The sequence below is a fragment of the Gambusia affinis genome, linkage group LG20, assembly GCF_019740435.1.
Source record: "Gambusia affinis linkage group LG20, SWU_Gaff_1.0, whole genome shotgun sequence".
Classification (NCBI taxonomy): domain Eukaryota; kingdom Metazoa; phylum Chordata; class Actinopteri; order Cyprinodontiformes; family Poeciliidae; genus Gambusia; species Gambusia affinis.
Window position 1 is genome coordinate 1507516 of NC_057887.1, and position 13573 is coordinate 1521088.

General features: G+C 40.9%; 1 protein-coding gene across 2 annotated transcripts in view; it reads right to left on the reverse strand.

The window, feature by feature from the left end:
* Positions 1-13573, reverse strand: part of reep3b (receptor accessory protein 3b) — a 29603-nt gene that overhangs the window by 1403 nt on the left and 14627 nt on the right. For both annotated transcript variants that reach the window (XM_044102986.1, XM_044102985.1), the window contains exons 3-7: positions 9584-9660; positions 8348-8468; positions 8102-8215; positions 4204-4366; positions 449-582 (exon numbers count right to left, since the gene is read on the reverse strand). In XM_044102986.1, coding sequence (XP_043958921.1) covers positions 449-582; positions 4204-4366; positions 8102-8215; positions 8348-8468; positions 9584-9660 — 609 coding nt within the window. The remainder of the gene's footprint in view (positions 1-448; positions 583-4203; positions 4367-8101; positions 8216-8347; positions 8469-9583; positions 9661-13573) is intronic.

A 13573-nucleotide genomic window follows, 5' to 3' on the forward strand; every position in this document is an offset into this window, starting at 1 on the left:
TGCTGAGAAACGTTCAGCTCAGCATCTTTAGCACAGGTGGAGTTGTGACAGCATTTGGAAACTCACAATTAGTTAGGAAAAATGCAGGGACTGTCTGGTTTTAGCAATAGATTAGTTTCAGTGGGAAGCATGCAGTCATCACTCTGTATTAGCCTCTCATACAGGAAACTACAACTAAGAATGTTCCAGTTGAAGCTTAAAGTTAGAAGTTCAGCTGCAGCAACAAAGATCTGAGAATGTTCAGGAACTCAGTTAAAGGGTCTATCAGTGGTTGTTAAATCGTCTGGACTTGCCTGGAAGCCTCTGATTTTTTTTTGGATTTTTTTTTTTGACATATTTAAATAGTGTGTAAATGTCCACATGCAGAAGCCAAACAAATGCCCTGTCTGTCCCTCCAGGAGTGTATTTTTGATATTTTCCCGGTCAGCTGGGTCAGGTGGTCACTTACATCTTTGCGGACTCTGGATCTTGTGATCTTGGCGCTCTGGGAACGCCTCAGTCCTTTCTGACTGACGGCCTCATCTTCAGAGAACGTTGGCTCGGCCTCTTCATCAGACCCATCCTCCTGCTCATAGTAGTACTCTGAAGAAACAAAAGACACACACACACACACACACACACAAGGTAATCAATGAAACCATGTGATTGTGTGTGAAGCTTCCATATGTTAGGTTCCCTTCCAACCCGAATGTGTGTTCATGTTTGTGTGTGTTTGTGTTGCCAGTGTGTGTTAAAGGAGTGAGAGTGCAGCTGAGCTCAGCAGAACCCTCATATTTCTGCTAGAGCACACACACTTAATCAGATTAATCATGATGAATCAGTTATCATAGAAATCACCAACTAATTTAGTAACAGACTGATTGTTAACTGGAGTGTACGAACACCAAAATGGCCGTTGGCTGAAAAACAACTTACTTAGAGCAATAATTAAGCCAAAACTGTATAAAATAGAAATGCTTTGTGCATTTAAGACAATAAGAACCTTCTTTGTCTCTGTATGCTCTAGCCAAACTTCTCAAATAGCATCGCTTTGGCTTCACCTGGTTCAAGGGGTAAAAAAACACCTCATGAGCAAGACGAGTCCATCCATACGGCCAAAACACATTACTTCTGTTTGTGGTAAAGGGTGACACAAACTGTGATTAAAGTCAGAAGAATGGAGACAAATTTCACATTAGCTGCAATTATGCAATTATTTTTGAGTCAGAAGCTCAGACTTCCTGCTCTAAGCTTCACCAATAAACCAAAGGACTGAAATGAAAGAAAAAGGTCATCTTTACTGCCATCTTGTGGTAGACTGGCTGTTTAATAAAACACATAAACAAGTCCAGTTTGAGAACTTTAAAGAATATTAAAATAGTAAAAACTAATATTCATAGTGAAGCAGATCCAACTCAGAGCTTTATCTGTTCTGAATTCTGTATCAACACGAAGCTTAGCTGAACACAGAGTGACCCCACCCTGCCTGGCCCCGCCCCTCTGCCCGTCCCCATCCAACAGGACCAACAGGACCTTCTGACTCAGCGGCTCCGCGCTCCAACCCACTCCACCTGGAAACAATGGCTTCCTTGCTGCTGCTTCCTGACCTCTGATCCCAACAGCTGTTTTACCAGGGATTTCCTGGTTTTGTTGCAAGTTGTGTGCTTTCTGTTTGTTTTGGGTCTTCGGTCCTGCTGTTGCCACATAAGATCTAGGGTCGTCTCTCCACTTGATCCAAGGAAACAGACAGGAACCAATTAGAAGAGATGTAATGGGACCAAACTTCAAGAAACACCAAACAACTGACTGAATAAAGAAAATACAGCACTTCCCCTCAACTGTTCTCCATGTTCTCTACTGATGGGAAAAAAAACCCTACTTTTTTTTATCAACTTCAGAGCTGATGCTCCTCCCTCCACAGACCAATGAAACGAGGTCTCACTGCGGCTAGCTGCAGATACTCTGCTGTTCATCCCAGACCTTCCAGTCGACTCAGAGCTCATCTGTTCAGAGTCCTGTCACTTTTAAAAAAAGCTTCTGTTTCAAACTCTATCAAATTTGTAAGCCGGAATCTAGAAGATGATGACATGCTGAGGAAATAATTCAACCAATCAATGATGGGCTGGACCAGAGACAATTAACCCAGCAGAACTCTGAAGTTTGACTCCCAACCTCTGGAGTCACTTCTGTGGTAATTCTCTCCAACACCCTGAATGTGAAGGACAGAGAGAAATATCATTCCATCGACCTTCAGACAAAAACACCTGGAAGGTCAGAGATCCACAGAAAAGCAGCCCAACAATGCAAGCTTCCTCAGACACGTACCCGGCGGTGTTTCCCAGGCTACGGTTGCCTAGACGCCAGCTGTGTGCTGTCAGAACTCAAAGCTGTTGATGGAAAGATAAATCAATTCCAATCTTTTATATCTACTGCAACGCCACTAATTACCAACATGTGTGTTCACAGGAGAGGATGTTAGAATGATTCACACAGATGCACCCCACTGTAGGTTTCCATGGCAACTCACTGGCAGGTCTGTAACTTCAGCAACAGAGCTGTGAGCCAGGAGTAAATAAGTGCAACAAGAATATTTGTTGATGTAATTCATTCCACCTGTACTCCATGTATCTGGCCGCTAGAGGGAGCTGTAGAGCAGATGAGGTAACCCAAGGCTCTGGCTGCTTGTGCTGAATACATGATGCCTCCATGTTCACCCCATCACTCCTCCTGCATCCATCCTTGAAATCTCTTTTCTCCTCATACGTATTCCTCAGCAGCTCTGTCTTTTTGAGCTCCACTCAGAGAGAGTGTGTGTGTGTTCGTATGTGTGCGCGTGTGTGTATTAAAAAGACAAGCATAGGAGGAACAGTGAGTATGTGTTTGACATTCTGCTGGCATCCCCACTCCACCTCATCTCATCTCATCCCCTCTGTCTGCTGGGAAGTCATCTCACACACACTCTTTCACACACAGCTGCTGAGTGCTTTCATTGAAATGCCAGCCAACCTGCAGGGAAGGAGGACGGCGAGGAAAAACAGCACACAGAGAAAATCAGTCCAAACAGCAGTGGACAAAGTGCAGTGATGACAGGCTGCCTGGATCTGTTTCTGATGCAGCCAGGAGGCGACCTGACGATTAGCAATGCAAAGAATGGGAACAGGAAGTAGCCGTTACCCCCGGAAACCAAGCCATACCTTAGCCATGATCAGATCAATTCTTCAGTTTAGTTTCTGGAGCCCACTGTGAATATTTATATGATCTGTGTTCATTGTGAGAACATCACAGCTGTGATCAGTCCTAAAACATTAAAGACCAAGGTCAGACCACAACTACTCCACTAAGTATATACAACGTTAGTAAACATTTTGGGTAATTTCTCCATTGCATAATATAGAACAGCTGTTGTTGTTTACTTCAAAGGGAGAAGGTAGATTACAAAATATCACTGAGTTAGCCACAGATGCTAGTTTTCATCTATCGTCCCTCAGGGTCCCATTGATATAAATACAATATATTATAGCACAGTTACAGGTAAGCTAACAAGCCTCTTCCATAAAAAAGACAAGACGACTAATAATAATAATACTAATAATAAATATTAAGATTGTTCGCTTTTTCTCTTTTTGTATTGGTAGCAGCCAGAGGAAGGACTAGAGGAAGCTTCATGAAAAGAAGAAAATAATTAGTTTTTATTTTTGTGGTTATGCCTTCAGAAACTTTGATTTTTCTGTGTCTCACATGTGGTCCGTGTTCAGATCCTGTGGTCAGGAGTTTGGATTTCAACATCACAGGCTCTGATCAAAGAGAGTATTTATGACCGACTCGTTCTGGGACAGAGGGAAACATTTCTCTGGACGTTCTCCTGGACGTTCAGAGTAGTGCTGATGTGGACACATTCTGTGCAGCTGAAACTCACCAGAACTCCTGATCAGAGGGAACCGTTGTGGGTTTGATTCCAGCTTCCTCCTGCCATAGGTTATTGTGCCACTGAGCAAGGCTCTTAACCTCTAGTTGCCTACCAATGTGTCGGTGCATGAATGTGTGTGTGTGTGTGTGTGTGTGTGTGTTTTGTGTGTATATAAGTCTGAATGAATATTTTGGTGAGGATTGGCTGGAGGCTCCAGAAATGCATGATAGTCACGACAATATCCTAATCAGAGAGAAATCCAAACAGATCTCTGAGTGTGTGTGTATGCGTGTGTGTGTGCGTGTGTGTGTAAGTACCATCTCTGGAGGCTGGGTCGGTGTTCTTGGACCTCCTGGAGGCCGGGTTCGCTGAGTGGGGGTTGTACGGGTACAGCTGGTTTCCTCTGTCGTCCTGCTGGCCGATCTGCGTCAGGTCATGCATGCTCAGGCTGCGCAGCTTCTCTGTTATGGCTCCCTGACCCTGAGAAGCCGACAGGCAACGTTACTGCACACAGCTCAACACTTCTCTCCATTACTGTCTACATGACAGACACGTAGACAGTAAGATTAAAAACAAAAAAGACCTTGTTTGTTTGGTGTTAAACAAAAAAAATAAAAATCCTGATTTGCTCTTCTTATTCAGAGGGAAACAAGGAAAGATGAAACATTCAGGAAGTATAAGTAAAACTCTTCATGGTTCATTCTATAAAGCATAAACAACATCTTCTATAAAACACTGGCAGAAACATCAGTTCAGTGCCTCCCTGACACTTCATTCAAGCAGCAGTCATCTGTCTTCACAGTTCTCAATGTTTGCATCATTTCTACTGCATCATTCATTCGGACTCAGGTCCAGGACTCCTGGGAAGCTCCACACAGACGCTCAACTGGAAAGCTGCCAACAGGTCAAAGTAAACTGAGGATTATTTTAGTAATCAAGGATTCCATTGATCATTCTGGTGATTGATCAGATAAAAAAAAATTAAAATTGGCAGATTCTGCAGATTTTCATTTAATTTAAAATCTGATATTTTAAATGAAAATATCAGATTGGAAATACATTAAAAGATGCAAATAAACAAATAATCCAAGTCATTTCTTCAATGAGAAAATGAACATTTGATTGCCTGAAATGCAATAGCAGCATTCCTATAGTGAACACAAAGGATGAATCTTCAGCTAATTGCAAACATCTAACATCAATATGTGAAATCCTCAGTCTCTTACTTTTTTGTTTTCATTAATCGATTAATAACTGGATAGCTAATGGTGTATTTTTTTACATAGAATTTGAAAGAGGTGAGGCTAAAACTTGTGGGTAGAACACATTTATAGATAAATTAGATTGTTTTTTTTTCTTATCTTAAATTCTAAATGCATAGAGTTTTGTACAGTTTTCACTGTGACTGTGTTGTTCTTTCAGTAAACTGCCCTTTTTAATCTGAATACTCTAGTTAACAATTATTGACTTCTAAATTAGTTGATGGCTATTTATCAGTGATTAGAATCTTTTTGCTCTCTCTGATTCTCACTGAGCTAAAGATGCTAACAACATGAGGAACCACTCTGTGTTAGTTAGATAAAGAGTCAACACATTAATAAATCAGTCCTGTTACATTAATAAACGAAGGGCACAAAGGTTAACGAGGACAAACTGAAATACAGACATATGAAATATGATCTATAACTTCATTTATTTAATAACAGTTAAATAATTTCGTCATGCTGACATAGTTAGACAGAGTTAGACAAAATGAGTGGAAACTACAACAAAAGTAAGAAAATGAATAAAGCCTCGTATATGAAATAGTCAAAGGTAATTTGGGAATCAAAGTTGCAAAAATAGAAAATATGTTTGGCAAGACGCTGAATCACTAAATCCATACCAAGGGTTTTTGGGTTGCAGGTCTGAAAGCATCTCCCTGTTTAGTTCTAGGGTTTATTTATTAGCACATCACAAGAAAATGATCCAGTCTTTATCAGAGGAATCACTGTGATAAACTAAGTACACCCTGGCTGTAGTCTGTGTTTGGGATGCTGAGAATGCTAAAGTAAAACTACTAACCACAGAGCTGACGGCAGTGAATCACAAGACTGAACAAGTAGGAACTCTAAGGTTTTCTTCTCGTCTCTGACAGGACTGGCAGCAGAGACAGACAATCCAGACCTCAACATGTTGGACTGAAGAAACAAATATCTGCAAGCATCAATAAACTGAAGCAACACTGCAGGGCAGTGGGTCCTCAGCTACCTTCACACAGCAGGTCTTCATGACCAACCCTGAATCAGAGTTTTGTGTGTGTGGTAGTTCATTCTAATGAATGATGTGACCAAAGTCAGACACTTGTGAACGGTTTGTGTCCCCAAAGCGACCAGAATGAGCAGAAGAAGAATGCTGACGTCACACAGCAGCACTCTTTACAGAGGTAGTAAAGGACGCCGCCGTCTATGGAGGGAATTTAAAGTTCTTGAAAGCCGACGGCATCGTCACAGGATCAGAACCAGATGAAGGAAGCTAATAAAACAAAACACAACTCGTAGCGGCAGGATTGACTGCAGCTTCTGTTTTTAATAATAAGTCTGTTTGGATGTGGAGTCGGACCAGGAGTGGAGCACTTCAGACATGTTTAATCATTTTCAGAATTAGAACTTTACGCCATTATTTACTTCAGAATTCACTTAGTCTACTCTGTCACCCTCACCCAACCAATTATTCTGGGAAAATGGATGGATGGATAATTCACACAAAACCATTGTTATATTAAGCCATATTCATATTTGCAAACATCACAAAGGTATAAAGTTCTGCTCTCAAATTGGAAATGTAAGCTCTTGATAATAAAAATTGTAATTCCTCTATGAGCAAAAATGATTAATTGGCAAAGAGAAACTGCACATAAAAGTATCTATCTCATAAAGCTAGCTTCTATCCAAAACAATATTCACCTCGGTGTATTGGTGAATATACTGATATAGAATACTGAACCGCAGTCAGATACGAGTCTGATTTAGTTCTACGTATGGGAGGAGCACAGACTGAAAACGTCGTACAGAGTTCATTCAGATTTCGGTTCCTCTCACTCTCATTCAGATCAGTTCAGTTGTAGGGTGTACTTCATTTTCTTACCAAACATTTTTCCACTTTGGTCATTTTTTTTTTCTTTTGGTTTAGCAACTGATGTGTGTTTATCACAGACCCTGGTGGACCAGATCATTGCTATGATGTCCTAATATAATAAAGCCTATAGTCAATATCCATGGCTGTATGCTGAGAGGCTGGTGATGGGCAGCACTGTATGAAGGAAGCATGCTATTTGCTGTTTACCTCTCAGAGGAGCACGCTGAGGTGCACACACTTTGAAGGATGTCAGTGCAGAGGAAGAAAAACACAAGTCATGTTAGGGTCAAAGGAGACAGTGAAGACTAGTTCAAGTTTAGAAACATTGATCAAATGTTCCCTTTGCTTCATTCTTTTCTAAAGAAAATGTCTCTGATGGAACTGATCCTGGTGCAGTCAGAACCCGGAGGCATCCACTACGTTAGAACATCAGAAACTACTCTGTCCAAGTGGATTTTCACAACTACAATACATCTAGAAGAGTTCACATCCCTGTTAAAATGCAGGTTTTGAATCATTAAAAAGTAGAATATAATAAACAGAGCTGAAGGATCCATTCTGTTCATGAGATGGAAGCAAATATAATGAAATGTTCAGGAGAACATAAAAACATAACATAAAAATATTGTTCATACGAACAATATTTTTGGAGAAAGCAATAATCCACATTTTAGTTTTAAAGAGTGACTTCATAAACAACAGCAGTGTTTCAAAGCATCTGCCATCGTTGAATAATAATTCAGTCCAACTTTAACTAGGCCATATACTATCATTATGTTGGTCCTGAACTCAGGTGGTCTAATGGCAGAAAAGACTAAGCAGCAGGGGCTGATGGGAGATATTTTCATCAGTGTCCTGTGGGCGGGGCAACGCGTTAACAAGTGGTTTACTGCACTTCAAGTTTCAGCTCAGGGCTGGAGACACCTGGGCACTAACAGATGGACGCAAATACAACACACTACAAGTTTAAAAACGGACGGAATAATTAGACAGATTTATGACTGGACTGGTTCCCATATCCAGACCCATTTACATGAACACATGATTTCATTTCATTAAAAGAAATACATTCAAAATGGAAAAAGTTCTTTCACTCACCTTGACAGCAGCAGAGACGGCAGCGGTAGCCGCTATACTTAATCCCTGCTTGCCAAAGTTCACCATGGTCTCATAGCTTCTCTCTTTGGCCTGCACAATATATTCATCTATTTCCTAGATGGATACAATCAATAACACTCTTACTGGGGACAGTTTAATCAGGTAAAAAAACAACAGAAGCAGAATATTCTCAACAGAAGTTAAGCGTCTCCTCAGAGGCAGACGGAGAAAGATGGATGGTCGTACTCTCTCTCTGGAGGACAGCAGGGGGTGCAGACACTTCCTGTAAATGAGACTTGCTCCTCTGGTGTAAGGCGACAGCAGCCAGATCACAAAGGCTATCTTCAGCTCGTAGTACAGAGGGAACCTGGACAGACAGAGAAACTGTTCGCTCACACGGGGCTCAGGTCTGAGCTACTTTTCCACCTCTGACATGCAGTCAGCATGGCCACTTCCATCTACTTAAACAGTATGTTAAACTGTGTGTGACATAGAGTAACTATGTCAAGAGTGGTAAGAAGGGCGCCTACAAACTAAATGTATTATTATTATTTTTATCTGAGTGGAGTTAGCCCAGTATCTCTCCTCAAATTAAATGAAATTGGTGTCAAACTGTTGTGCTACATTTGTGCATCAAAAAGTTAAAGATTAAATGATGAAATGAGAGGTCAGTCCACATTTACAAACTCAAGAAATTTGGCGTCAATCAGCTGTGCTACAAATAGTTTTGCTGCACAAACCAGCACAAATGTAGCACAATTGATTGATACCACATTTAATTTTATTTTGGGTAAATGTTGACTGGCTGGTTGACCTCAGATGAGCTCTAGAAACATTTATTAATATTTTTAAAATGATCGTGCCACAAACATTTGACACCAATTTTGTTCAATGTGAAGAAGGTGTGTGTGTAGGGGGGCAACTTCATCATTGGATGAAAAAAAAACGGAGATTCAGTTTGACAGCATTTATAAACCAAGGAATGAACAATAGATGCATAAATTGACCACAAATTCCTTCATTTTGGGAAATCGCCGATCGGCCGATACTTATGTGAAATCAATCTTATCCAAAAATCTGCCTTACCTCTGCTAGAAAAAAAGCAATTTTAATAATTTTGTGCTTTTTGTTTTTATCAACAGGGCGTTGCTTCAAATGTCAAGAGAGTTAGTCAACTGAGGACTGAGACTAGTGTGCTGAGAGTAAATAAAAAAAATCTAAGTGCTCAGCAACAACTCAGTATCAGTAATTTTCCATGGGTTGGCGCTGAGCAGTGGTGGGCTGGTTAAATACTGAAAACCTGCAGCATATGTCTTAGGTCATTCATAATAACTGGGCTCTTTGTGTTATAGTCTGTTGACAAAAATCCTCAAATGGTCAAAACTCTGAATAGAATGTCAGAGCAGAAAGCTAGAAGCCAGTACTGGCTGGAACAAACTGAGGTTAGTGCTGTTAGCAATGTGCTTCATTCAGGTTACTCACCAAGCTACAGTCAGGTCAGCGATTGTCTCCACGACTGTATACAAGGCAAATACAATCCAGTACATCATCCAGCGCACCTGAACACACACACAGAATCACTACGGTTAATCTACACACACCTGAGCTGGATTGGTGTTAAACACTGCAGAACATCACCATTACTACAGTCTGGTAGACATGTTATGGAGAGTCTAATAACATGCATCTTAATAACAACTGCCAACTTAATGTGTGCTTGACAAACCATCATTATTTCACTTGATATTATCACTACCATGATACAGTACAGCGTTTGGACACACCTTCTAATTGAACTGAATTAGAAGCCGTGTCCAAACTTTTGGTTTGTACTCTACGTTAATTTGACTAACATTTGTGAGTAAAATAAACAATTAAAATGAAAACAGGGACTGGAACCCAAATATTAAAACAAGCTTTTAATTCTTTCCTTTTCTCTTTGTTTGATCCATCCTGGAACCCGTAGCTGCAGCAGCAGCAGTAAAGGGCAAACCAGATGAGCTCGCCGTCTTTCTGCTTTTTGCTGTCTTTCCTAATCTGTCACTTCCCCATTCCTCCTAACGGGCTTCCCAGGCTCTCCTGGCTGCATTTCCATATGAAAGGCAGCAGCAGGCTGTGGCAGCCAGACAGTCACATGGCCAGCTGGAGTAGAAGCCAGACTCTGCTGCTGCATGACTGAACACACACTGACAGGACCTGAGAAAATGTCAGTGCATGTGCTCTCATCTCTCTCTGCTGGAGAGATGAGAGTGAGTACAGAGAGTGTGTGCTTGGGCAAAGAAAGCATGTAAACCAGAGAACACTCCAGCATCCAGGGGGTTTTCCACTAAAGGAGCTCCAGAGATGGAGCAGCGTTGGTGCTGCGGTCTGTTCTCAACCAGCGACATATAATTAAAAACAATGCAGCTCCATGGGGGCCTGGAAACCCATAGCTCCATCATGTTTGAGGTATCCTTCAATTCCTGCCAGATTAGCCACATGTTGTCCTGGATTTCTGTATCAGAAGTGCCTTTTGTTTCATACCTTCTTTTAAACAATCCTGAATTCACTAAAACTAAAACCTCAGCTAACCAAATAGAGCGCCCCTGATACTTGTCCAGCATGAAGTTTACGAGAATGTTTTCACAGTGCCTAAATATTCATCCCAGAATAATTAGGATGAATATTCTACAATCTGTCTGCTTTGTAGGGATCAAGTTTAAACCCCTGCTGGCATATCTTTACTTACCAAAATATCCTTAACCTTTTCCCTTCCCACGTAACCTATAGTTTCCAAAAAGCTCAAGCATAGGATCTCCACCCCAAACCCTCAGGACAGGGTTGTACTGAGCTGGAAAAACCTTCCAAATATTTTGACCATGGCATAATGAATCCATTCATCAGTTTTCCTCAAGACCTTCCCAGGACAGCCGAGAAACATAGTCCCTCTAGAGCAGGGATTCTTAACCTTTTTGACCTCTGGGTCCAATTTTTCTGGTTTAAATACAGTCACTACCATGATACAGAACCGGGGCCCATTTATATATTAGCCATCTATTGGCTTACCAAACTGACCTGGCTTTTGTTCTATATAAAAATCTAATTCATGTATGGTTTACCATCAAAAACATTAAATAAAGTGACATCATAATGTGATAATCACAAGAAGACTTACCATTTGAAATCTGCACATAAAACAACATTGTGAACAGGCCAGAAATTCATGGAATGGATCAAAATGCAGCAAGAGTAAAATTCTAAGATGGGAAATTCTGTATGGGAAATGTTGTTTGGCTAATCTCAAAATTTCAGTTTTTTCCAAAAATAAAATTTAGATTAATCTAAATTGCATAGTGGCGCAGTTGGTAGAGCTGTTGCCTTGCAGCAAGAAGGTCCTGGGTTTGATTCCCGGCCCGGGGTCTTTCTGCATGGAGTTTGCATGTTCTCCCTGTGCATGGTGGGTTCTCTCCGGGTTCTCCAGCTTCCTCCCACAGTCCAAAAACATGACTGGTCTCTCTAAATTCTCCCTACGTGTGAGTGTGTGTGTGAATAGTTGTTTTTCCTGTCTGTTTTCTGTGTTGCCCTGCGACAGACTGGCGACCTGTCCAGGGTGACCCCGCCTCTCGCCCGGAACGTAGCTGGAGATAGACATCAGCAGCCCTCCTGACCCCATTAAGGACCAGGGTGAATTGAAAATGGATGGATGGATGGATAATTATTTTTCTTTTTTGGAAGAAATATACTAATTTTTTATATCTACAGTGGCCCTAATATGCATAGATCGACTGGTAAACTGAGAGCTTCACCTTGTGACTCAGCTGTCTTCACCGCAACAGACTGGTACAGCCCAACCTACTACCAGATGAGTCAGCTCCCAAACTCAACTGCATTTGAGTGAGTTTAAAAAGATGTTATCCTCATGTAGACTCTGATCACTTAGTTTGCCACAAGGTGGCATATGTGAACCACAATGCCTGTTGATGCATATTCTACACATAGCAGTGATCATATTGGAATAGCTCAGGATTAAAATAAATTAGCCGCATAGCTATTTAGTGAGCAATTTTTGGCTCAAATTTCATACCAAATGGCAAGAGATTCTGCATGACTTACAAACAATCTGAATCTTTTTGATTTCAATGTTGAACACATCTGGATTAATTCGGTTGGCCTTTGATGTTTTATAATGTGTAAACAACAAAACATAGAATTCACAGAATATATTATGCCATCTGGACTAGATCACTTCTATTTCAAAACTTGCAACCCAACGTTGTCCAATGTGAACTGGATTATTTCAACAGGTAACTTTAGCTTTCTCTCAGTTTTTTTTCCCCCGATAGAAGCTACCAGGTGTAGCTTCTATCGGGGGAAGCCACCAGGTGTAGCTTGAAAAAATGGCAGCGTTGTCTCACAACCAAACAGAACCTGGTCTGCGGTTCTGTTTGGGTGTGAGATAATGCTGCCATCAACTACACCTTTTCCCTCTCCGGCCATTAACGTTTTACTTTGATTCTTTACTTTTAAAATAATTCTGCATCAGTTCATCTGTTCTTGGACATTCTTGTCCATCTTCAAATCAAAGGGTATTTGAGAAGTCTGCATCAACTGGACTTCTTAAATCCCCAGTTGATGTGGGAGATGGTTGCTTGTACCAGTGAAGTTTCTTCCTGTTAAAGGGGAGTTTTTCCTCTCCACTCTCCCTAAATTCATGCTCAGTATTGCTGCAAAGTCAACAATATGATTATTTATGTGCTGTGTGCTGGTTCAGGAGGAGTGAATGCTGCAAGTCAATGACTCAATGCAATCTGCTGGGTTTCCCAAGACACAAAACGTTTTACACTAATTTTGATAATAAACTGAGCTCAATGCTCAATTTGATAACTAGCGTTAATTGTATGTGTGGTTGAATTGCAGTGACTCGTTTGTAAAGTGCTTTAAGACAACATTTGTTGAAGAAAACTTTAAAATACATCAATATTTATCACAGTAGTCCCATTTTCCACATCACAACTCTCAGTAACCCTCATATATCTCAAATCTACCAAGTCTATCTCTTCTGCATTAAATTAGCTGTTAGTACTCAAGTTAGAAATTAATCATGATGTCACCTCTGCTAGTTATTAGACTCTTGAAGAGTTTCATATCAGCATATCTTTGTTGGCTGACTAACAATCTCAGTGGAATGAAAACAACACAGAAATCTATACGCTGATAGACTAATACCATTACACTGAATTCAACATGCAGACAATGCAGCTGGAGGCAGCATGACAGCTGCGCTGGTCAACCTGTGACCTCATGATGAACTGGATGTCTGCTGCGTGGACACACACACACACAGCTGTGTTTTTGTGATTTTTGGGGACTTTACATGGACTTCCATTCATTTTCTGCAGCCTAACCCTTACAATCACATACCTAACCCAAAACAGTGGTCACAGTAACCCCATATTGTAGACAAAAAAAAAGGTCCCCGCAGGGATATAAAAA